This window comes from Poecilia reticulata, chromosome 23, assembly GCF_904066995.2.
Source record: "Poecilia reticulata chromosome 23, P_reticulata-male-v2, whole genome shotgun sequence".
In the NCBI taxonomy this organism is placed as follows: domain Eukaryota; kingdom Metazoa; phylum Chordata; class Actinopteri; order Cyprinodontiformes; family Poeciliidae; genus Poecilia; species Poecilia reticulata.
Genome location: NC_088852.1, coordinates 20,006,077 through 20,032,902, shown reverse-complemented (window position 1 = coordinate 20,032,902; position 26,826 = coordinate 20,006,077). Strand labels below are relative to the sequence as shown.

The 26,826-nt window shown below is 37.2% G+C and overlaps 1 protein-coding gene across 2 annotated transcripts; it reads left to right on the top strand.

Annotated features, from left to right (window-relative positions):
- Nucleotides 1-91: 91 nt before the first annotated feature.
- On the top strand, nt 92-25,897 carry LOC103459552 (vesicle transport protein GOT1B-like). 2 transcript variants are annotated; one of them, XM_008401199.3, is made up of 6 exons: nt 92-248; nt 1,861-1,952; nt 2,713-2,891; nt 3,008-3,089; nt 6,731-6,768; nt 23,988-25,897. In XM_008401199.3, exons 1-5 carry the CDS (start codon nt 224-226, stop codon nt 6,737-6,739), a joined length of 387 nt encoding a protein of 128 aa, XP_008399421.1. In that variant the 5' UTR covers nt 92-223; the 3' UTR covers nt 6,740-6,768; nt 23,988-25,897. The 2 variants fall into 2 exon arrangements, with proteins under 2 accessions (XP_008399421.1, XP_008399419.1); XM_008401197.3 differs by lacking the exon at nt 6,731-6,768 and having other exon boundaries at nt 93-248.
- Nucleotides 25,898-26,826: the final 929 nt, after the last annotated feature.

Here is a 26,826-nt window from a genome sequence, read left to right as displayed (position 1 = left end):
TAAAAAAAGTTAAGTGACGTTAAAAAAAGTTTGGTGTGTTGTAATGTAGCTCGCAAAGGTGTCCCGGAAGATTACCACCCTAGTATAACAAGTGTTTCCGGAAGACGTGGCTGTCGATTCTGTGGCAGCTGTCATCCAAGCCATTAGAAGGATTTAAAATATATTTTTATTATTATTTTTCGTTTGTATTGTTTTATACCTTACTTACTGTTTCAGGAGCAGGATGATTTCACTAACGGACTCTCAAAGTAAGACCTTAGTTGTTGAACAGAAATTGTAGCTAGTAGCCATGTCAAACTGGCACCATCTGAGCTGCAGAAGCTTTCAATCTACACTTTTCATGTCTTGAACAGTCTCACTTATAGGCTCAATCCTCAATCCTTATAAGCAACCCTCTTGCTTTCGCCACTATCTTGGTGTTTAGTGAATTGTAAGATACTTAAGTTAAAAGTAAAAATTAAGGTAAAGAAGTTTTCAAGCAGTCTTATTATTTTATTGCTTTGCAATGAAATTTTAGCAATGGTGGTACTAATATGACTGGCTTCATTTTGAACATGTTAAAATATAAAGTATAAAGAAACGACTAAATACAATAAAAATAAAGGAATAAAATTAATATATTATTGTTAATAATAATTTTAAAATACTAATAATAACTGTAAATGATCAGATGTAGAACGTTTTAGAAATAGGCATTATATTATCTAACTTACCATTTTTTTTACCAATAACAACTACAGTATATTTGATATGGAAATGTTGGTTACACAGTTACGAGAAGAGTGTTAGCTTTACAATCACTAATATCCTCCAAAAGGGTGATACGCCACACTAGGTTATTTTAAGAAGCTGCCAGTTCAGAGTGTTAGTACTATTCAGACACATTAATGGAGCGTTAAATGGAGAGAAAAAGTGTGGTGGAAAGAGGTGGTAGAAAGTTTGCATAAGACAGCTGCAAACTTACGTGAGTGAGAACACTCATATATTCTGTTTCTAAATTAACAGAAATAAACACTGTTATTTCTGTTCAAAAACTGAACTGGAATGAATCAGTTTTGAATTGAATTTTTGGAAGAAATGACCTTTTCCATCATATTTTTCAACCTTTATGTAACCTAGCAATCTAGTAAGAACAAGTTCTTATCTACAATAACAGCCTTAAAAAAATAAATATAAACACTTCTACTAGCCTGGTCATTAGCTTCCTGTACAATTCTACTCGACAAAAAGAATTTGCTTACAGCACAGTCTGGGCTTTCTCCCGTTGACTTGAATTGTCTCTGGTAGATTTTCTACCATACCAGTCAATGAACAGGAGAAGTGGTGAACAATGATGTCAATTTTCTGTGTGTAGTCTGCTTGTAGTTTTAGCAATGGCAGCAGAGGAAATTAACAATCCATTAAGTCTGTGTTGGCTAGGCTTCCTCAGTTGGCTCGGTACGTCTCTTTTGAGGATGTTTGGTTGCAGTGCAGGGAATTTCCGGTTAGTGACATATCTCAAGGGCAAACTTTAGCAATTGGATAAAATTTAAAACCTCAACATAGTCCACGCCTCTAAGAAGCGATCATTTCTCAACAGCCGAGAGCACAGACCCTCTGTACAAAGCAAATAGAGAAGGACAAGGGGCTGGTTTTTACCAGAATAATAATGTCTATATTATAGGAGAGAACGCCGAATCGGTGCCAGTTTATCCTCTTAGTACCTTTAAGTAACCATATTTTTTGGACTGCAACAGCTGAAAAGTAAAAAAATATATTGTTGAATAAACATCAGGCTGTTATAGCGATTTGAATGTGTGTGTGGATGTGTCTCTGTGTGTGTCTCTCTGTGTGCGTGGCGCGTGCATGCGTGTTTGTCAGAAATTGGAATGGGATTAACAGGTTTTGGCGTATTTTTCCTCTTCTTTGGGATGATCCTGTTCTTTGACAAAGCACTTTTGGCCATTGGAAATGTGAGTATTGCATTCTGTGATACACGTGTATGTCATGCTGCAAGATCTACATGTGTAGTGCCATCCATGGCGCAAAGCCATGGATGGCATTGGGCCATGGATGAATGAATGTATGTTCATTCTAGCATAATGCAGAATGACTTTGTTATAAGAGATGCACCAACCACTCAAACAATTCACCTAATTTTTTTGTAGTTCATCCAATTCTTCAAAACTAAAAACCCCCTTCCACTTTAATTCTGATAAACAGATCAGTCATCCATGCCGATCAGTCACACATGCACCTTAATGTACTTTTTGTTTCCAGTTAAAATCTAAAGATTAGTAGCTTGATGCATAATTCTTGTACTTCTCATTGTCTCTTGGGGAAAGAAGGAAGGGAAAATTGGCTAGATGGTTTTGATTTACAGTTTGAGTTCTTTAGAGATGTTCTGATTGAACAACAGGTGTTTCTTTGCAGCCTGACAAGTATTTTCATGGTAGAAATAAAAAAGGAAAAAGAAAAAAAAGAGTTCTTAAAAATATTTGTGTTTTTCCTCTTTACTCTCTGTCCCTTTATCTAAACATCCATCTATCCACTGAATTGCTGTATTTCTTATTTTAAAAATGACAACTCAAGAAATTTGAGCCTGGAAAGGTGTAAAAATTTAGACCCGGAAACAAATCTGTTCAAGGTTATTATCTATCATGTGGATCAGATGTTTTGTCCTCTGGTCTCAGTTTTCTGTATAAGATACAATGACTATTTTCTTCTCCGTAGATCTTGTTTGTCGCTGGCCTGGCTTTCGTCATTGGCTTGGAGCGAACGTTCCGCTTCTTCTTTCAGAAGCACAAATTAAAGGCCACTAGTTTCTTCCTGGGAGGAGTGTTTGTAGTCCTTATTGGTTGGCCCATCATTGGAGTTGTGCTGGAAATCTATGGATTTTTCCTCCTGTTTAGGTAAGAGGAAGTGAAGATAACTACAACTTCATTATGTACTCACAATCTCTTCTTCAGAACCCAGATCTCTACTCTGAATTTTCTTTATTTCTCTCTGCTTCTGGGTTTGTGTGCAGGGGCTTCTTCCCAGTTGTTGTTGGCTTCATCAGAAGAATACCAGTTCTTGGTTCTATCCTGAACCTGCCCTTCATCAGTGCTGTGAGTATTGACCACTGCTGCAGCAGTCTTTGGAGCTGTGTTATGTTCACATGCATGAATCATTTTATTGCTCATTGATCATTGCTCAAGTCTCTAAACAGCAGCTGATTGCCACAAAATAGTAACTGTCATCACAAAATTAAATCACAACATCCAAAATCTTCTGCACATTTAGGAGACTGCATTAATCCTTGTTCTGCAAACACATAGTTTAAGAAGACAGAGAGAAAATAATTCAGTTCTCCAAATACGTGTGGTGTTAGAATTAGTAACATCCCGGTGAGATGTTTTCTCCCTCTTGCCCACTGTTATGGAAATTTCATTATCAAGGAATGAGAATCTGTTTCAATAAGAGAAAGATTAATCTTTGTCTTTAAGTTTCTTTATTCAAAGGCAAAAGCGTTCGAAGACCCTTCTCACTGAGCGCAGTCAGTAGAAGAGCCCGGAGCAACACACATCACATTGTTATACAGTCACAGCAAGACAAAGGCCCTCCCAAAGTCTGATGGGAGGGCCTGGGAGGAGTGTTTGTAGTCCTTATCGTTTATTCGGTGTCTCTGTGGCCAGATGGCCAGATGGCCACAGAGAAACCCTGACCCCCTCCTCATGAACTATCTCTCACCTCTTGGAGGAGATTATTTTATGGCAGGAAAGACAGTTGATAAGGATTTCAGGAGGAACTTCTAACACTTCTTTGTCAGTTCATGGGTTCAGCTCAAACAGGGTACAAACTACATCCCACACATCAGTCCTTTAAGACAATCATTAGATCAAGCATTTTACCCAAGACGTCTTCAGGTCTCTTCTGCTTTCACGGCTGCGGATACATCTAAACATTATCTGCAAACTTATTTAATGGACAAACACATCTTGCAGAAATACAAAAACAAAGCAGATATTATCAGTAAATAAATGGTAAAAAGTATCATCAGTTCCTTCAAGAATGAATTAAGACTGAAAACGAAATTTTCTATTACACCACCCAGTGGCAAGTCAGGAAATGTGTGATTTATTTGCAATTTGGACACGAAATGGAATGGGTCTCCTCTGCTCTGCCTGTTGGTGAAGGTTTGGTGTTGAACGGATGACTGTGTGGCTGCAGTGCTGAGGAAAGTGGGAGAAGCTAATGGTGGCTAATGACTAGCTGCCATTAGCTTCTCTTGCTGCTCGCTCAGGACAGACAGGCTCCATGCAGTCGAGCTGCAGAGCGTTGTTGCCACAAAAGTCTCCAACAACAGAAAAGGAGTCACTAGAGTTTCAAAAACTAGTTGTTTCTGAAAGAACAACTAGTTGTTTTGACAAAGGTCACTGGAGGAGTCTGAAAAATTGATAAATATAGCGACTAAGTGGGTAAGTTGACAACAGTGCCATCCTCTTACACTCAGCCGTGTCTAGGCCCTGCCAATTTCATTGGAATTTTTCAAAATTTGCCAGTGTTGGGGTTATGCTTTCAGAAGGGGCTTAGTAACACTTTAAGTGACCAGTAAGTTTATGTACAATGGCACAGCCACAACTATAAAAAAAAACATAAAGGAACCAATAGATGTTTTTGCTGCTTGAGCAAGATACAATTTATTGCAACTTAATAAAGTCAGTTTAGCAGTGCATCAATATTCCATTTGCCCTGTTTTGCCAATAGGCTGGTTAACTTACAGGCCTAACCGTAACAATGGTTACGGTTAGGCTTTCGACCACAAACAACCAATCACAGCCACGAGACAGTGATTGGTTGGGGTTATGCTGACCTTTAGCAATGTCAGTCAACCTCCTGAACTCGCTGTTCAATGCTGAAAAAACAACTTACAGAAAAACCGTTCATCTGCTCTCATCGTTAGCCATGGTAACTAGCCTTAGCATTCACGATTGCTACAAGCTGTATGGTAGCAGAGAGCAAGGGGAAGAGGAGGTAGAGTGGCATGCACCCTACCTCTTGGTGCATGTCATTCTCGAATTGGTTCAGCTCGGATTGGTTGTGCACCCGGTGCATTGGAAGAAGGGTCCGTGTATTTTCAAGCAGTTCGTTTTTTCGTTTGAAATGAAAAATGAAAAAACGGAAATATACTCGTTTATTCGTTTTTCGTTAGAAAATCCGATTTCCAATTTTGGTTTAAAAAATGAAAAAACGAGTATTTTTTTTTTTCATTTTTCATTTCAAACGATAAAACGAACTGCCTGAAAATACACGGACCGAGAAGACAGAAGAGCTTGGATTTTTTTGTTGTTTTTTGTTTTGTTTCATAACACAATTTGTTATGAAACATAATGACAGTTTCAACAAATATGTAAAAAAAAATTTTACAAAAGTTACATGAAACAGATTTTCTGTGAGACTGTTTTAAAACGGTAGTTAAAATTTTCAAGCAGCAGGCCTGCTAAGCTACTTGCAACATGAGCAGATAGCTCCACTAAGTAGCTAATATCAGCTAATAAACCTCTGTATAATGAGCACTTGTAAACTACTATTAAATGTAACAATGTTTGTTCTATATTTTTGTTCAAATTGATGTACAGTGGGGCAAAAAAGTATTTAGTCAGCCACCAATTTTGCAAATTCTCCCACTTAAAAAGATGAGAGAGGCCTGTAATTTTCATCATAGATGTACCTCAACTATGAGAAACAAAAGGAAAAAAAAAATCCAGAAAATCACATTTTCTGATTTTTAAAGAATTTATTGGCACTATATGGTGGAAAATAAGTATTTGGTCAGCTACAAACAAACAAGATTTCAGGCTCTCACATCCGTGTAACTTCTTCTGTAAGAGGCTCCTCTGTCCTCCACTTGTTACCTGTATTAATGGCACCTATTTGAACTCGTTATCAGTATAAAACACACCTGTCCACAACCTCAAACAGTCACACTCTAAACTCCACCATGGCCAAAACTAGAGAGCTGTCAAAGGACACCCGAAACAAAATGATAAACCTGCACCTAGCTGGGAATACTGAATCTGCAATAGGTAAACAGCTTGGTGTAAAGAAATCAACTGTGGGATCAATTATTAGAAAATGGAACACATACAACAGTGTGTGAGAACCTTGTGAAGACTTACAGAAAACGTTTGATCTCTGTCATTGCCAACAAAGGGTATATAACAAAGTATTGAGATGAACTTTTGTTATTGACCAAATACTTATTTTCCACCATACTTTGCAAATAAATTCTTTAAAAATCAGAAAATGTGATTTTCTGGATTTTTTTTCTCCTTTTGTCTCTCATAGTTGAGGTACATCTATGATGAAAATTACAGGCCTCATCTTTTTAAGTGGGAGAACTTGCACAATTGGTGGCTGACTAAATACTTTTTTGCCCCACTGTATAAAAATCTAAATAAGCTTAAACAAATGTTAAATGTAAAAATTTTGCTTTACCAATCAAGCTGCTATATTATTTTGCAGCAATATTTTGCAGCAAGTTTATTTTAATTTATTTAAAATAAACTTGATCATATTTTCTTTCTTTTTCACTCAAACTCAAGTTATTATAAGAATCTCACACCAGCCCATGTCTAGTCAGCATCAACAAATAAGGCATCTTACATATCCTCATTCTTTAAATATAAATATGCTGTTTTTATGTTGTTGTGTGAGAATTAACAATTAAGGTTAATATCTGTGTCTCTTTTAACTGTTTGCTTTAAAGCCTTCCTAAGTTGGTTCTGAGGATACCCAGCAGCTGTGGTCAGTCACTGCAATTTTCCACTGCATGCTAAATCCCACCCAAACAATGGTTACCTCCTTATGTACATTGGGAAACGTTACAGTCTCTTATCTTAGATAAGAAAAGATTATCACTATTTTCCATGTACTTTTGTTTTTTACTTGCAATGTCTGTGAACCATCTCTTAATTATTTATCATGTCCTGCCAAGAAGCCAGAATTTCTTTAGCTGCTTTCTAATTTACACTAGGTGTTGACAAGAACAGAAATAATCCACACATACAAAGGAAAACAGGAATTCAGCTATGTGTAAAAGATTTAAACGATATCTGAAAGAAGTATTGAACACACTTCCATTTTGTTAATACTTTGTGAACAAGATTTGTGTTATGTTAAGGTGAACTTCAAGGTGTGTCTTTAATGGGGAAACTAGTCCCCATTATTGGATAGTAGCATGCACATGGTACTATACATCTGCATGGCGGTCTACTTCTGCAATGGCCTCTGGGCGGCAGAAGAAAGAATAAAAACACTTGCATACATTTCTTTACCACTTCCAACATGCTACTGTTTTTCTTCTGAGATTTTCAGCACATCAAGGACATTAATGATTCCTCGTCTACAACACAAAACCTGAAAGATTTTCCATGTTTAAAAGAAAAATCGTTTTTCTTTTCTAACACATGAACATTTTTAAGACTGTTGAATTACGGGTAAATTTAAGCTGTGCAGCCTCAGTCTTCTGTCAGCTGGTGATTTCCTCACAGTTTATCTTCCATACTTTCATCCGATCTACAGCCTGCATCTTTTGGCCTCATCTTGATCTGCACTTGATCTCTCCATTTGCATCTTGTAGCTGGCATAACAATGCTATTTTGGTTACTGAAATAACTTTCTTCAGTTACTAAAAGCAACTGAAGAAAGGAGAACTAAAGCAGGCACGTGCACAAGGGGGGACTAGGGGTGCTTGAGCACCTGCCCCTTTTGCTCCTTGCCCCCAAGTGCCCTTTGATCAAATTTTTTATTTTTTTATTTTCTTTATTTTTTTGGTATTATTACTTCCTGAGCCCTCTTCTGACACATAATAATATGTACTAAAATTACTTGTTTTTTTTTGTTGGGTTTTTTTTGTACAACATAATAAGCCGGTCACCTTGTTACCTTTGACCTTTTGCCCGTGACGCATGACACAATTGCTTCTCGCGCAGTGCGAAAGGGCAGCTAACTGCGGAGCTCAAAGTAGCGAACGTTCCAGATTACAGAACAGTTTTTGGTGAATTAAAAAAAATGGAAAAAAATTAAATAAAAAACGTTTTTGGTGAATAAATTGGAGTAGACTTGCTACTTGTCAGATGATGGAAATCGTTTCTGCTTCAGCACGGAATAGCGGTTTAAGCAGAGATAGTGAAATTCATCAGACACTGACAGGCCTCTGCGTCTGCCTTTCTCTGAAGAACTACTGAGCGGGAGGAGACAGGTGAGGAAAAACTGTTCTTATCTGTCGATTCAGTATTTTTATCAGACATACATTAGGCTGTTGTTGTGCTATTAGCTAGCTGCTAGCTACCAACTTTGCTAGCAACGCAAGATAACTGAAAAGCTTCTTCCCTGTATCGTTAATGATAGTAGTCATTCTTCAGTATTGCTTATGCAATAGGGGGCACATCACCTGTCCAAAACCTATCATCTCCATAATGGATATATGTCTTCTAATTTCCTTTGCTGCATAATATACATTGCATTTTTTCTAGAGTTAGGTAAATGTATCTTGAAGGAGAATAGCACTTAAATGAAAGTCCAACAAAAACATTAATTTAGAATTAAAAATAACTCACCCTGAACTACCATGATAGATATAATGTATGTAATAAAAGTGTCATTAATGAAGGGGATAAAACTCAACCCAGACTTTAAATAAGTTTAGGATCTGGTTCGCAGAGTATGAAGTAAAAATAGTTATTCAATGAAAAAAAAAAACCCTCAGTTAAGTAAAATAAAATTGTAATCAAAACTTTTGGAATTGTAATGATTTCTTTTTTTTTTTTTTTTAAACAAAAAGTTTTGTTTAAAACACTTTTTAAAAAAATTAAATAACTAATTTTTGTCTCGTGAACTTAAAAAGTTATTTGCCAAACAAACTTTTATTTGCACACATCAGAAATCTTTTGTTGTGATTTTGGGCACTGCCCACGATGTCATGTGAGAATCACAAGCAAAACTTTGAGTCACAAACAAAAACTTCATGAGACAAAAATGTGTGATTTAAATTTTTTTTATTTTTATTTTAAGCAAAACTCAGTAGGCTTTTCTCATGGTGACATGCATTAATAATTCAATATTTGCTTCTGGATTTTTTTCTGCAGTTCCACATTAAAGTTTGGTGCAGCTCTGCTTTCCTGAATGGGCCATCTTCATCTCCACTGCAAGTGTAGCAAACAGGCAGCTCTTTTTGTATAGATTACAGTCCACTAAAAGGTTGCATTGTGGCCTTGTTTATATTTTTGATAATGTAATTCTGTAAAGACAAAATATGTCTGGGGTTGCTCTGATTTACATACCTTGCTAAATTGCGGGTTTGAATATGGCAATACTTTCCTATAACAAAATAGACCCGCAGAAAGAAATTACTAATAAAATATATTCCATATGCATAGTTGCATGCTTTATAGAGATTTTCCTTAGCTTTGATTGTATATCTCACAATTTTGTTATTTATCATTGTTTATTAAACTCTGAAAGCTGTGTGGCTTTGTTAATATTCTGTCCTAGAATGTGCCCTTTTTTTTTGAGTACCTGCCTCTTTAGTGGTCTCTGCACGGCCCTGTGAATCTAGATCCCATCACACATAAAGCAGATAAATGCATCTAACTTCTTCTTCGTAGTGACACAAACTACTGACGGTGGCTCCAATAACTTACAATAAATTAAATTAAGCGACTCCACTTAAATTACCAGTACTTCACCTGCTGGAGTCTGAACGCACAGCTTCACAAATTCTTCCTGGTCGCATCTGCAGAGAAACCTGCGCTGGTTCATCGACAGTTGGATCTGTCTAAACCAAACCGAACAATTGAACTCTGCGAGATTTTTTTTCTATTTTTTGTTTTTAACTCTGTGCGCAGTTCGGGCATGCGTTTTTGCCAGGATTATTTATTTATTTAGTTATTTATTTATTTATTTATTTTTTTGCGTGGTTTTGCTCCTCCAAAACGAACAGATGTTACGTCTGCCGCGCTCCTTCTGAGCATCGCTCTCCTTCTGGGTGCGGGAGGGTAACATCTTCACCTCCATTTGTTAAAACTGCAGGGCGAGTTAAGTTCTTCGCAGCGGCGGAGCCGCGTCCGCATTGGTTGTGCAGCGCACTGCGCATGAATCTAATTAACTTCTGCCCCCTTATTTATTTCCTCAAATAAACTGCTGGCTCCTCTGTTTAGACTGTAAATGGATTAAAACAATGTTGCATTCTCTTTAGTTTTCTCTGTTCTGTACTGGAGACTGGAGTTAAAGGCGCCATTTCAACTAAAGATTTGCAATGAGCTCCTTAACCAAGGTGTCCTTTTCAAGAGTTATAGAACTCTTCAACATGCTGTCAGCTCCATTTAGCTCAGTGTCCATGAGATAATATTCAGAAAGGATTTTTTTTATTGATTGATTTTAGTTGCCTCTGTGATGAACTCTTTGCGTAAAGTCTGTCATGTCTCCATGTGCACCAGTCAAAGGTGTTAATTATAACCTGTCAAATGACAGAGGGGCTTAAAAAGAAATAACCAAATATTCAGTTTGGTTATTTTTTTAAATTATATATATATCGACTAGATAGATATATAGATGTGCGCACACAACACATTCTCACTCCCGACTCGTCATATATTGACGCTTGGGCAGGTTCCCTCAGCGTCACATGTTGATGCATCGGGTACCCCCTTTGCGTCAATAATTGACGAGAAGGGTTCTCTCATTGAATGCTGTCCGAAACTGACGATCTAGGAACGAATAAGTCTATTCTATTTTTTAAAAAAAAACTTTATTTACAATTTATGTGCTAGTTTGAACAGGATATTAAGAATATTTACTACAAATACATGTCAGACGTATTGGTCATAAGACTTTAATTCGGTATTTAAAAATAACTCAGTAAAATATAAAATCGGAGGGTTTTTGTTGTGGTTGTTGTTTAGCTTGATTTAAAAGCCCCTTTTTTTAAATTTGCCAACTATTTTTGAGTATGACACCAACGATTTACACCAAATAAATTTAAGAAAACTTAAGATGTATTTTCTTTTGTGATTGCATGCAAACTGTTCTGTATACGTTTTAATATTTTTGATTAAAATAATAAAAATAAGGACGGATCCCACAAAAACCCAAGAAGAAGAATAAGCTGACATCATCATATGCGACACTTACACTCCGGTGAGTAGAAACCTGCGTCTGTCAAAATGTTTTTGTACTCTAAAACCAAAAATAACTCCAAAGTGTTACGTTATAAAGTTACTGATGGTAGTTTTAGGACTTAATGGCAGTAGGATTGCGAGGCGAATGGTCGAAGACATGTTTGTAAAAAATGTTTTAGCCGGAAAATATACGGTGGAAGCTAGCTAAATTAGCCTCTCAGAGGCTAATTGTACCTGTAGACTGTACCTAAGCTTAATTCGTTTAATTAGCCATGATAGAGTCACATAATAGTGTCATGCTTGTTGTTGCCACTTTGTAAAATTGGAGGGTTTCTAAAGACATCAGTGCCCCTAGGTTGTGATGATCTTTAAAGTTTTGTTTATGAACCCTGTCTGAATACACTGATTGCAGCTAGGTTATTTTTTGAATTAAAAATGAACTTGCATCAGTACAGGCAAATTTCTTTCCTCCCTTCTATCCTTATTTATTGCTGTTGCAAGCCAGATGAAGAGAAGTAAAGAGCTGAGAACCTGATCTTTGAACAGACAGAGACCATATGTCAGGAGCAGCCTGGGATGCTTACTGAGGAGTATCCAATGATGATACCAGGAAGATACTGCGATAGTCCTTGATCTTGTTTCTGTTTCTCCTCCTGTTGTCCCATCCTCTCAGTCTTTTCAGAAGAAGAAAAGACCCAGAAGCACCTCTCCAGCTGCCTCTCCTCCCACTCTGTCATCTGTCTCCCCCCATAGATCAGCCACATCTGCATTCATGTCACCTGCTGACCATGCTGTCTCCTTAAGTCAGGGTGGCAGATAAGAAGAGAAAGCGTAAGTTTTCTTTTCTTTTCAACATGTCAACTTCTTTAGCACAATTTGTACCTGTGGAGATCCCAGTTAGAATTTGTGATTGTCCATCAGAGTGTTTGAGGATCAAACCACGACAGGCAGTCACTGTGGTCATGCTCAATGGTATGAATAACAATTTTTTGAATGACTCAAAACCAAAATATAAAAAATTATATTATCAAAATTTAAATAACTGTCTACTTTGGCTGTGTGAGTACTTTGACGTACATATGCGAGAAGGGCCATCTGACTCCATTCTTGAGTGGTTATGTTCTTCAACATTTTGGTGTAAACACACTTGAATCAAATGGCTGAGGTACCACCACGTGGCTGGGTCTTTCAGCAGGACGATGATCCCAAACACACCACCCGGGTAACGAAGAAGTGGCTTCGTAAGAAGCATTTCAAGGTCCTGGAGTGGCCTAGCCAGTCTCCAGATGTCAACCCCATAGAAAATCTGTGGAGGGAGTTGAAAGTCCGTGTTGTCCAACGACAGCCCCAGAACATCACAGCTCTAGAGAAGATCTGCATGGAGGAATGGGCCAAAATACCACCAACAGTGTGTGAGAACCTTGTGAAGACTTACAGAAAACGTTTGATCTCTGTCATTGCCAACAAAGGGTATATAACAAAGTATTGAGATGAAGTTTTGTTATTGACCAAATACTTATTTTCCACCATATAGTGCCAATAAATTCTTTAAAAATCAGAAAATGTGATTTTCTGGATTTTTTTTCTCCTTTTGTCTCTCATAGTTGAGGTACATCTATGATGAAAATTACAGGCCTCTCTCATCTTTTTAAGTGGGAGAACTTGCACAATTGGTGGCTGACTAAATACTTTTTTGCCCCACTGTATATATATATATATATATATATATATATATATATATATATATATATATATATATATATATATATATATAATCTGTGGATCTTTTCACAGATTATTTTTCTCATAACAAACTGTCATGATATGGTGACAGTTTTATTAAATATATGTAAAACAGACTCTTTTTAATTTTTTTTTAATAAAAGTGATATATATATATATATATATATATATATATATATATATATATATATATATATATATATATATATATATATATATAGTTTGCTCATAAGTCGCAAAGAGACACCTTACAATTTGTACTTGTGCTTTCATGTTTCCAAATGGGCATTGTTTGATCTTGTTGATTCTTTTTTTTAAATATACTGTGCCTTTATACTTTCTAAAAGGGCTTACTAGAGTTGTAATTACTTCCACAGGTATGTCATTGAGTGTGTTTCTTTTTCACTTATGTTTCTGCACATCTAGTGTATTTTCTCGGTAATAAGAGAAATTGTAGTGAATTTAATAGTCTGTTACTATTTTTACTTCAAGTGGAATAATAACACTTGTGCTTATGTTTAGCAGTTAAAAATGGCTACAACACTACATTAAGCAGTCCCAGTGATTCTGTAGTAACTAACATAACCAAGACATATTTTTGAATCTTCTACTTTTATTTTCTTTTTTATTAATATGTGCAGTTTTGACTTATTTCTTAATAATCCAAAGAATGCACAAAGTGTGTACTGGTGGAACAATGTCTTATCCTTGGTCAATTGAATGCAGTTCAGTTTGTCTGTCAATGTCTTTATTAAAAAGAAATAAGTAAAATAAAATGTCAGTACTTGTCAAAGTGATTTTTTAATGCGGTATGCAGGTATGATTTTAATGACATGTATTTATACAAAAATCATAAAGGCATGATTTTATAAACAAAACAGCATCTAATTTAGTGGATTCTTCATGACATGTTCTGTATCCATCAGCTGATGACAAGTCAGTAATGAAGCATATTAAAATGGACGAACAAGAAATGGTTTCAAGAAATTGTCAGGAGAAATAAGTTGTTCAGCTTTTAGGTACTATTTAAGGACATATGACAATTAGTTATAATTTCCTACATAGACCTAGCATTATTTAAGCATGTCTATGTTCAACAGTTGACAGGTGAAAACGGAAGCCGACTAAGGTTTGGTAGAAAAACTTGCTGTCTGTGTCACTTAGTTGAAATGCTTCAGATTTGGACATAACTTAGTGAAATAATCTTAATGAAATGTACAACGTTAACTTGGTATTTGAATGCATTTACAAACCAAAAGGGGGAGACCTTTATTTCACCTACAATAATTAGTTGGACACAATTTTAACTTAGATTCTCTTTAGGCCTTTTCTCTGCATGCTTATGAAATGATGAAATAAACCACAGAGGCCTGAGACACCATCAAGTAAATCATTCTTTTCCCACCAGAGCAGATTTAGAGTCGGGTTACAAAGCTCAATTCTAGAGAAATGCATCTTTAAACCAGTACTTTCATAAAGCATTTGAAGATTAAGCCATCTCTACCACTCAATTTGAGATTAGTGATGGAGTTAGGGTTAACTCTAACCCCAATCTAACCCTAGATTGTTTTTATACAGTTTAACATAGTGCTTTTCTCCTAGAGAAACACTATGTCAATCAAACAATTTAGATTACTATGCTAACATAGTTTAAATTACAATAGACTCAAACTGATTCAATATTAATTTACTAAACTGTAATGTTGTTCAATCTGGGTTTCCTTTCATACACAAAATAAGCTGCAAACTTTAACTTAAATAATTAACCTTACACATGCTATTCAAAATACTTCTCCATAAAACTTTTTTTATGTGTAAATACTGATCACACTGAATAAAACACATAGCGCAGTGGTAAATAACCTTTTTTGAGGTACCAAACCCCCAGTTGCATATGCGCATTCACCGAACCCTTCTTATTCCAACCCCCCACCCCATCCCCACCCCCCAATACACAAAATACTTTGTGGTATTCTGATTTAGTAATGTTCTTATATTAGCTGTGTAACCACCCACACACCACTAGAGGCAGTAGCAACCCCGAAACGATGCGACTAAGGAGCAGATTTAGACTATAGAATTTGGTAAAAACTGTGAGCTTTGCAGAAGTAATTAAAGACAAAAGTTCAAATCCATGCTGAGAGTGGAACTCCTTCAATAAGGGCTCCTTCGTAGCATTGATTAGCTAAACAATGTAGCGTGATCCTCGGCAGCAAGTGATGGCAAAGTGGGACTCGTCATCATGACTTTACACAAGTGTGTCTTTACCTCCGCTGCAGAGGCTCCGCCGAACCCCTGAGACCGACTCATCGAACCCCTGGGGTTCGATCGAACCCAGGTTAAGAACCACTGACATAGCAAATAGCTTCACACACTTCTACAAGGGTGCAGGAAACGAATCTGTTACACAGTTTAACCTTGCATCATGCCTTAAAGACCTTACACAGGGCAAACTTGACCAGTCTACAATGACGGCCTGCTTGTCAGGCAAAAAGTCTTTATAAATCCCATTATGATTCTTTCTGTATTAAACAAAGTTTCACTACATTTTGAAGTAACATTTCTGAGTGTATCGTTGACCTTGATCTTATTTGGCAACAGACAAATACGGTTGTCATCTTATTAAAAACCTTATTACCCCTCCAGCTCCCACAACGTGCTGATAGTTTTCCTTTCTTCTCTTAATCAGTCTGCCGTACGATGGCTACGTTCCATTTCAGATCCCCGCCGATCAGCCGTACAAGAATTTCTAAATGTCTAATGTCCAGCTTATATGAATTATAAAAGGCACAGTGTTAAATAATAAGTGTTGAATCACCTTTAAAAAGTCCAAATATCAAAATCAGAATTCCTTGCTGATAAACGGCCTAATTACGATATTTGGAGTTCTATCTATGTATTTCTATGTTACTGTGCACATGCTGACTTTTTTGTGTGAATTTGTTTCACCCAAAGATGTGACTTGTGTGGATTCCTGTTGTAATGCCCGTTTTTGTTCTCATAAAAAAATAAAAGACAAATATAAAGAAAGAAAATGATTCTGGTAGGTCAGTAATTAAACCCACAAAGTTTATGAGTAAACAACTGTGCTTATTTTTTGCAGACCACTGCACCCTTATAGCCCCTCCCCCCATCTACTCATCTTCACACGTGGCAATGTCTTTCAGTGTATCTTGGCATGTTTGCTGGAGTGGGGACATACTGTCACGGGTGGATTAGTTAAACTTTTAGTCTTACCGCATTAGTTCTACGCCCAGGGATTGATTTTGTGTACTACATTTCTACGAACCTAAATAACAAGAAAAGGAAAAAAAAATTTTAAAAACAAAATAAGAAATGAAGTCAAAGCGTGTACACCTGAAAACTGAAAACTAGTGTGGTGACTGTCATATTTTATAATCATGCTAAACTTCACTCTTTAGTGAATGTGTAAAAAATGTGTAAATGGATTTACACATTTTCTCAAATTAGTTTAACATATATTTTAACCACTTTAAAATGGCCAAATAAATGGAAACTAAGCCCAAAACAAGTTGTTTTTGCTTATAAACAGTCTAAATAGGTTTTCTGTTTCTGTGAGAATTTTGACATTTTAGGGCTGGACTTCTTAAGTTGCTAGTTGAGTTTTCTTCTGGGTTCGATTCCCGGCCCGGGGTCTTTCTGCATGGAGTTTGCATGTTCTCCCTGTGTATGGTGGGTTCTTTCCGGGTTCTCCGGCTTCCCTTCCTCCCACAGTTCAAAAAAATGACTATCAGATTAATTGGTTTCTCTAAATTCTCCCTAGGTGTGTGTGTGTGTGTGTGTGTGCGTGTGTGTGTGCGTGTGCGTGTGTGTGTGCGTGTGTGCGTGTGTGTGTGTGTGTGTGTGTGTGTGTGTGTGTGTGCGTGTGTGTGCGTGTGTGTGTGTGTGTGTGTGCGTGGTTGTGTGTCCTGTCTGTTTCTGTGTTGACCTGCGACAGACTGGCAACCTGTCCTGGGTGTACCCCAGCAACCCTCCTGACACTAGGGACAAGGGATGAATGTAAAGAAAACAAAACTTATGTCACCCTGACTTAAGGAGACGGCATGGTCAGCAGGCGACATGAATGCAGATGTGGCTGGTCTATGGGGGAGACAGATGACGGAGTGGGAGGAGAGGCAGCTGGAGAGGTGCTTCTTGGTCTTTTCTTCTTCTGAAAAGACTGAGAGGATGGGACAACAGGAGGAGAAACAAGAACAAGATCAAGCACTATCGCAGTATCTTCCTGGTTCTCTGGTATCATCATTGGATACTCTTCAAGAAGCATCCCAGGCTGCTCCTGACATATGGTCTTTGTCTGTTCAAAGATCAGGTTCTCAGCTCTTTACTTCTCTTCATCTGGCTTGCAACAGCAATAAATAACATAGACAGGAGGAAAGAAATTTGCCTGTACTGATGCAAGTAAATTTTTAATTCAAGTAAATGACCTAGTTGCAATCAGTGTATTCAGACAGGGTTCATAAACAAAACTTTAAAGATCATCACAGCCTAGGGGCACTGATGTTTTTAGAAACCCTCCAATTTTACAAAGTGGCAACAACAAGCATGACTATAAACACTATTATGTGACTCTATCATGACTAATTAAATGTATTAAGCATAGGTGCAGTCTACAGATACAATTACCTGTAGACTGGTAATTGTACCGAGAGGCTAATTTAGCTAGCTTCCACCGTATATTTTCCGGCAAAAAAAAATTTTACAAACGTGTCTTCAACCATTTGCCTCGCAATCCTACTGCCATTAAGTCCTAAAACTACCATCAGTAACTTTATATCGTAACACTTTGGAGTTATTTTTGGTTTTAGAGTACAAAAACATTTTGACAGATGCAGGTTTCTACTCACCGGAGTGTAAGTGTCGCATATGATGACGTCAGCTTATTCTTCTTCTTGGGTTTTTGTGGGATCCATCCTTATTTTTATTATTTTAATAAAAAATATTAAAACGCTTACAGAACAGTTTGCATACAATCACAAAAGAAAATACATCTTAAGTTTTCTTAAATTTATTTGGTGTAAATCATTGATATCATACTCAAAAATAGTTGGTAAATTAAAAAGGGGGCTTTTAAATCAAGCTAAACAACAACCACAACAAAAACCCTCCGGTTTTATATTTTACTGAGTTATTTTTAAATACTGAATTAAAGTCTTATGACCGATACATCTGACATGTATTTGTAGTAAATATTCTTAATATCCTGTTCAAACTAGCACATAAATTGTAAATAAAGGTTTTTAAAAAAATAGAATAGACTCGTCATCTTATTCGTTCCTAGATCGCCAGTTTTGGACGCTTAGGGAGCGGTACAGCATTCAATGAGAGAACCCTTCTCCTCAATTATTGACGCGAAGATGGTACCCGATGTGTCAACATGTGACGCTGAGGGAACCTGCCCAAGCGTCAACATATGACGAGTCGGGAGTGAGAATGTGTTGGCGCACACACATTTAAAATTTTGCCCCCTCAGAGGTAGTCCTGGCCCCCCCCTTCCCCCCCCAACTTTAAAAGTCTAGCTCCGCCACTGGACGCGCCCCACTTTGCCATCACTTCGTGCAGAGGATCACGTTACATTGCTTAGCTAATCAGTGCTGTGGAGGACCACTGATTGAAGGAGTTCAACTCTCAGCATGGATTTGAACTTGTGTCTTTAATTACTTCAGCAAAACTCACCGTTTTTACCAAATTCTGTAGCTTTCGGTGTGCTTCAAAATCTGCTCCTTAGTCGCATCTTTTCAGGATTGCTACTGCCTCTAGTGGCCCACGCCACTAGAGGCAGTGGCGTGGGCCACTGCCTCTAGTGGTAACTACTAATATAATTAGTAGTTACCACAACTAATTATATTAGTTGTGGTAACACAACTAATATAATTACATTACTATATCAGAATACCGCAAAATTTGTATTATTTCTTAGTAATTTTTCATTATCTTAAGAATATCTTAAGAGTAACAAGTATTCTGACATGTTACTATTTACAATCCAATAATCAGATTAAAGTTATGCAGAGTATAATGACCGTCATTCCAGGATGAACACTCACTTTAGAATTTGCCTCACAACTAGCAAGCTGCATACTCTGGTCCATTTTCTTTCACCCTTGTCCCTCAGTGGGGTCGGGAGGGTTGCTGGTGCCCATCTCCAGCTAACGTTCCAGGCGAGAGGCGGGGTACACCCTGGACAGGTCGCCAGTCTGTCGCAGGGCAACACAGAGACACACAGGACAAACAACCATGCACACACACTCTCACACCTAGGGACAATTTAGAGAGGCCTGACAGTCATGTTTTTGGACTGTGGGAGGAAACCGGAGTACCCGGAGAAAACCCACGCATGCACAAGGAGAACATGATTCCCGACCCCAGGCCGGGAATCGAACCCAGAACCTTCTTGCTGCAAGGCAACAGCTCTACCAACTGCGCCACTGTGCAGATCTGATATATTTTATTGGTCAAAAGACATTTGATTATTGGTCAAAATGCACTGATATAAATTGACTGCCAATTGAACTGGTTGTGCCTCTTTCTAAAACCAAAGTAGAAAACAGCTCATAAAATAGGACTCGACAGTTTTAAACTCAATATTGTCAATTATTGTTGTTGGTCAATTTTTGTTGACCAACAACAAAAATTGTTGTTGGTCAAACATTTTTTGTTGTTTGACCAACAAAAATAAAGTCTAAAAAACAAGTTTTGTTCTTCTTGAACAACTCTCTACATCAGTGCAACAGTTTGATCTACAACATAAATAAAAATGATACTTCTCATGTCTAACAGACACCTTAGCTCCTCACTGATAACTCAGTCTCACTTTTCAGCCCTGAATTCAGTAACTTACCAAACATGAGCCATAAAAACACTGAGGCAAAAAACCTAAATGTTTTTTTTCTCCTGTCATTTTCAGCCACAAACATTTAACTGACAGAAACACTGCCTCCCTCCCTGTTTCTGTCTCTGCCTCCCTCTGACTCTCTGAAGCCTGATGCTCCTGCATGGATTCATGGATTTACAACAGACACTACAGTAATGTACAGTGTCAGAATGTGAACTAAATATAAAAAGTATGTTTTTATCATACAGAATGAGAATTTAAACAACTTAATTTTCAGATGTATACATTGTTATACATCTCAACTCTATTTACTGTGTAGCAAAATCTTTCACAAATTTATTTTTAAACCTCTCCTCAAGCACTTTTTTTATTGTCTCCTAACCATTACCCTTATAGTGTGGAAATAATGAAAAAAATATTGAAATGTTGAAAGAAATCAACCTGACATCAGTCTCCACCTGTTTTCCTTTTTGGTTCTATTATAATTAATATGATTTTTATATCTTCACACTCTGAAACTCCACCTGGCTCTCCTATGTCTTCCCTGACCTGCTCCTCTCATAACAAAATAGTTTAGTTTATTTAAAAATTAAAAACAGTTAATACATATTTCAATAAACTAAATGAAGACCTCACCAGAGCTTCTTCACCTTTCTTCAACATAATTCTAGCACTGCTGTTTTCCTAAATATTTAAATAATATTATTTAGATATTTAGCTTAAATACATGTTGAGTGGTCAACTATGATAAGTTGTTGCTCACTTTGAATAATTTAAAGGATTATTTTGCTGCTGTTTTGCTACTGATGAAATAAAACATTGTGACTAGACTAGCTAACTTTTAAATAAAGTTAGCTGTAAAATTTTGGACATGTGACTATTCCAGAATTAAAACTGCTTAACCAAAAAGATTTAGTTCTATATATGAAAGTAAACTGACAACAAGATGTTATAAACGAGCGATATTCATGGCAAAATTCCTGACAGATCATTACCTCATTCAAACGGAATTTCTAACTCCGTCTGCTGATACTCTGAGCCTTCAGAGGGGGGAGAGGGAGGAAGCGCTCTGCTGAATGCGCTGTTGTGCGCCCTCAAAATAAAAGCATGCGAGTGGAAGATTTTAAAATTCTTCGCAACTGCTGTGAAATTATTGGGGGGGACGAATATGGCTCTCTCCAATATTGGGGGGGACATGTCCCCCTCGTCCCCCCGCTTCCTACGCCTATGCCTAAACGAGATCTTAAAGTGGTTCCAGTTTCTCTCGATGGCCAACCTGTTGAAACTCTGCCAAATTTTAAATACCTTGGGTCGTTCCTGAACAGTCAGCTCAACTTTGCTGAAAACACTGACTATATTTTGAAGAACTGTTCTCAGAGACTCTACCTTTAAGAAGACTTTGTGATCTTGGTGTGACCCAACTTGACTCTAGTTGGGTCACCCTTATGTCTTGAATTTGGGGGGAAAAAAATCATATTTTATTTATCACTACAGAAGGGTTCAGTGAATGCCAGGGTTTAAAGAGCTCCGGCCAGGGGCCGGATTTCCGGCTTTTGACCAAACGGTCCGCCTCAACCAAACTGCAGTCTCCGGGCTTAACCCTTCTAGACAGGAACGTGTCGGCGGCAACACATCTAAATTAGCAGTACCCTAATTCCGCCACACGTAGCGCTATCTAAAAAATTCCAATGGTTTCTGAAAGGGGAGACGTTGCACTTTCCAGCAAATATCGGGTTAATACGGCAACTTCACAGCTGCAGCTGCAGAGAGCGTAATTAATCCGGGGGGCACTCGTTTAATAGTTGGTAAATTGCGAAAATAACTTGCTGGATATTGAAAGTTCCGGTTGTTATCATCTCACAGGACATTTACAGAACTACTTACAAATAAATTAAGGAAGATTTATTTAGTCAGACGTTTGAAACTTAGGCATAAAGAGCTCTGTCTGGGGGCCAGACTTTCAAGCAAAGCGATCATTGGACCAAACGGCCCGCCTCAACTAAACTGTAGATAAGTAGCTTCACCACATCAGGTCAGCGTTACACCGGCTGATGACGTTGCTGTGATTCACTTTGTCTGGTGTCTGATTATATTTTATGTTTTATTGAGGATTTTTGTACATATTTTTTGGCACTTCTGTGATCATGTCAAAGCAGCAATTTATATTAAAAAGTGTTTTATTGTCCGTCTGGATGCTGCCCGCTTCCATGGAAGGACAACAGAAAATCGCTCTTATAAACACATGTAATTACTAAAATTACAATACCCTCACTTTGTATCCCTCTGAAAAATGAACCCATTTAAATAAAGAAATCCCTCCATGGGTGAAACCACGATAGAGAGCGTTCATTTTATAGCGTTAACACCGGTGCTGTAAGTGGTCCGGTATGAAACGGGTATGATAGAACAACACAGCACTTTTAAATTTCAATAATCAGAATACAGAAATTGTTTCCGTTGTTTTAAAAGGTTTATGTCAGTCTGCCTTTTCCCCATCGATACGCCCTGCACCTTAGGAGGTAAAAAAAAAACCAAGGCGCACATTGTGCAAAACTCTGAATCAGGAGAAGCTGGACATAAAACGAAGCGACGAACTAGATGTGAATTATGGCATAAAAACAGAATCCGACGCTGAACAGTGAAAAATCAACACATGATGTGAAAACATATGATACTCTGATGTCCCATTCTCCTGAAGGCAGCACAGAGCTGCACCACCAGAAACAGAAACAGTGATGAGAAGAAGAGCTATGATTAATGTAGTTACAGTTCTATCCATGTTTTAATGTTGCAGAGTTCAGTCATTTTGCAAATAGTTCAGTTTAAACTGGCATGTTGAACATCTTTTATCTGCTCATTTTGTGGAATATTGAACTAGAAAATGGCAAAGAACAAGAATATATTTTCCATTCTGATTGGCTGCTGTTGGCCTACAAATTTTAAGTTGAATGTTCATTAAATTTTTCATAGACACTTGTAAAAATAATTTCTAATCCCATGTCTTTTTTGTTCTCTGGGAAATTATCTTGATGATAAATACAGAAGCAAGCATAAAAATCAAAACATATACAATAGTGAGTAATATTAATAATAAAATAATAGTCACTGCAAAGTAGCCTACAAATTCTTTGTTGGGGGGCGGTGAGGGACCTGGATAAAGGCTAGAGGGGCACTGGCCCAAAAAAGGTTGAGAAACACTGATTTCGTTGGTAATGTTGCACGTTTTAAATTACTTGCTAAAACATTGACTGAAAGGACTCTTATTTAATATTGAGGAATTCTTGCCTGTAAGGCTAACCTTTAGGGCACAGACATTTTACATTTTGTTTTGAGTTGAAATGTACTGAAGTCTTATTTAAGTTTGAGTGTTTAACTTGTTAATTGTATTGTTAGAAGCAATTGTTCACTATTCAAAGACACCTTTTATTAAACTGTGGCAATAGCAACGCTATAGTAAATTTCTATCATAACTAAGTTTCAGGCTCAGGATTTTTTTTTACTTTAAGCCCTGGAATGCGCATATGAAACTGGTGAGTTCGGTACCTCAAAAAAGGCTTTAGTAAAAGTAGGGAATTAATGTTTTCAGATGTGAAAATGTTTTCAGATAAATCAAGTACAACAACCCATACTGCAAATTACTGCAAAATTCCGTCTTTTCACCATTCTGCTGGTTTGAAAGCACTTTGAATTGCCTTCTTGCTGAAAATGTGCTATATAAATAAAATTACCTTACCTTACCTTTTAGAGTAAACAAGCAGAAAAAAATGATATTTAGTCAGGTGGTGGTCAGTTAGTCAGCTGCTGCTAGTCCCCAACTCTAAGTTTTACAGCAGCAAAGCACTGATGCTTCCTTAATAAAATGGTTTGTGATCCTTTAAAATTTCCTGCCAAACTTATTTTAAGCAAAAGGAAAATTCAAAAGCTGAGTAGCAGTGCTTTGCACAGTGCTTTGCAAAAACTCCAGTCAGGCATCAGCTATGAATAGAAGGGCTTCTGGGATGGTGCAACTATGAATATAACTTAGAAATAATGAGAGCATAACTTTGTAAAATGTCTGTGTGCCTTGATGGTGGCGATAGGGCCCATCAATACCATCAAGATTACGATGGTATTGATCGTAATCAATACCATCATATTTTTATAATAATAAAAATATGCATTGTTTATTATTATGTAGTCTTTTATTATTTATTTATTACTATGTAGTCTTTTCACATTAATGACACTGACTTTCCTCTCCTTCCTTTTAGTACATGGACAAGGCGACTGAGGGCAACACCATGGTATGACTGTTTGGACCCAGTTCCACCGCAGCAGCTTTTCTAACCCTGTTCCTTCTGATCCTGAATGAGAGCGAATGGTCAGACTCTCCTTTCCTCCAGACAAACACTGCTTCCTTTTTGTAATGTCACCGGCCGATACCACCAATCTCTGGCACCTCAGCTCTGAATCACTGATGTGTCAAGTATGGATTCATTAATGTTATCATAAATCCTATCAATCCTTCCTCTGAGTGATTCGTTTGAGAATGCTGGAAGTATAAATTATCAGCCTTATTGATCATCAAAAGCATACCAGATGCGTTCATACAGGAGTTAGTCCTCAGCTTGCCAAATTTGATTTTTGTGCCACAGCATTAGGCTCATATGAATAAGTATTCTTTCTTTTTTGCAGTAATTCTATTATGTCACTATTTCTGCCTTTAAGCTGTCTGATTTGTTTCATGTTATGGTTGACAGATACTGCTTAAGGATAAATTATTTTTTAAAAAGATGAGTGTACCAATTTATTTTACTTAGTTTTGTTCATTCCAAACCTGTGTCAAATTGGGTTTTCCAACCAGGTGGTGTGGCTTAGTCAAATGCTAAAAGTGCTAAAAGCTTGAGGTCACGGGTGCATCTAAAAATATTAGAATATGGTGAAAAATGTTTAATATTTTGTAACTCATTTTAGAGAGTGAATCCATTTCAGGCACACTGAATAAAAATACTTATTCCCCTCTCTCTGAAGTAAAACCAGACCAAACATCTTTTGTTTGTTAGAATTACAAAAATTATTTGCCTAAAAGCCACTGTAATGACAGAATATGTCAGAGATTAATTTAATAATGTATTCTAATCAGAAGTTTACATTCTTTTCCTCAGTATTTGCTAGCACTCCCTTTGAACTGCCTTGGTCAAACATTTTGGGTTTCCTTCCTCAAGCTTTTCCCAAGTTCAATCCACTCCTCCTGACAGAGGAGTGGAACTTGGTCAGTCAACGTTATCATTAACTTTTTTGACAGTCAGTGTTGCTGACTGTTAACAACAAATGTTGATAACATTTGTTGTTAATGTATGTATGTTCTCATACATACAATATGGTGTATGTGTGTGTGTGTGTACGCAGTTAAAAAACTGCAAGAATTTGCATTTTGCACTATTGGATCTTAAGAAGGTTCTAAGTCGAGCTTCACAATGTGAAAAGAAGAAATCAGCGTAAGAGACAAAAACTTTTGAGCGGGGAATTAATTGAAAACTGCATTTACACTCACTCAAACATATTTTTTTCAGGTTTTCAAAAGTTTAAGACCGTAGCTCGAAAAACCCCCAAAACAGAAATCAAAGTGTCAAAAAAAAGGACTCCGTAATGCAGAGGTTCCCAAACTTATATATATCAGTGATATATGTATATATATCACAGATCACTGCCACCTGGATTGGCTGTTAATTTTTTTGCTTTAGGTATAAATGATACCATGTTATCTGGCAATAAATTAAACTAATTTAAACATAATAGACATATTTAATACTTATCTAAAATATTTTGTTTTTAAGTTGCATGCTGCAGCTTTAAGCAGACGTTCGGTTTGAGAGTTCACTGCCTGGTGGAGGTTGAGCGGCGCTCCGTCTGTGAAATATTACTACCAGTATTGCGTAGCAGCAGTCCAAGAACGAGAGCAGATCCCAGCATCTTACATTGTCGGCTCCAGGGCTGTGCCCCTGCACCTTTGGAGTGGCGGAGGCTCAAAGTTAAAAAGGGGCACATTGAACAAGATCTTCAAACACCGTACAACATAGCAACAACCCATTTTAATCAAGAATCTAATATTTAATTGGATCATACTCCATCATTGTCATCATGTGGGGCAATGCAAAGCAAATAAAGTACTTTTCCCCAACAGGCATAGAGTTGCTGTTTCTTTCTGCTGTCAAACCTGAAGGGCTGTGTTGATCTGAGACTGTAGCTGTTAAGCAGACCATAGGAGAAACGTTTGCTGGTTATGAAGTATGTTATGAAATAAACAAATGTTATGCTATTTTACTAAATAAGCCCTACTACTTCTGTTTAACCTCTAACAACTCGGCTGGAGACAGCTTTAAAGATAAAAAAAAAAGTTCAGACAGGTTAACTACATAATTTTTTTATGTTAACACAGATCTAGAATTGTAAGACTGAGTTATCAAGGAAAAGAAAACTGAGTAGATGATGGTAGGGCCCCCAGACTTTCAGAAATGGTTGAATTGTAGCACAGACCATAGATCTAAACCAGCATTAATTTATTGAAAATTACAATGCTATTAAATTTTCTTTAATGCATTCAACAGAGAAAAAACAATAGGATTTGTTAGGAAGTTTACTTTGTAAAAATTTAAAGAGTCATCTTGATAAGTTTGATTGTTGTTTTTACTATAGCTACTATGGTGTAATCTTTGTATTTGAGCTGGGTTTGTTCACAAATGCATCACAGCAAATAGTAAAAAAAAAAGAAAAAAAAAGCAGTGATTGATTTTAAATTTGGCCAATTAATCTGGGCTCACTATCATATCACTAAATCTATATTTAAAAACAGTTAGTGATGCTGAGATTCTTTGGATTTAATCAAAATGTCCCCAAAGCATCAGCGACCTGGCATAGGAGCCATTGGGGGATTTCTGGTAGATTCCAGAGTTACGCATCGCAGCAGCTGTACATGCAGGGCCGGACCAAGGTAATATGGGGCCTTAGACAGAACCCTCCTGCCCCCCCAAAACCCTTCTACTAAGAACCTCAGCATCACTAACATGTTTAAATATAGAGAAGGTGAAGTCTGTGAGAGGGAGACCCGGT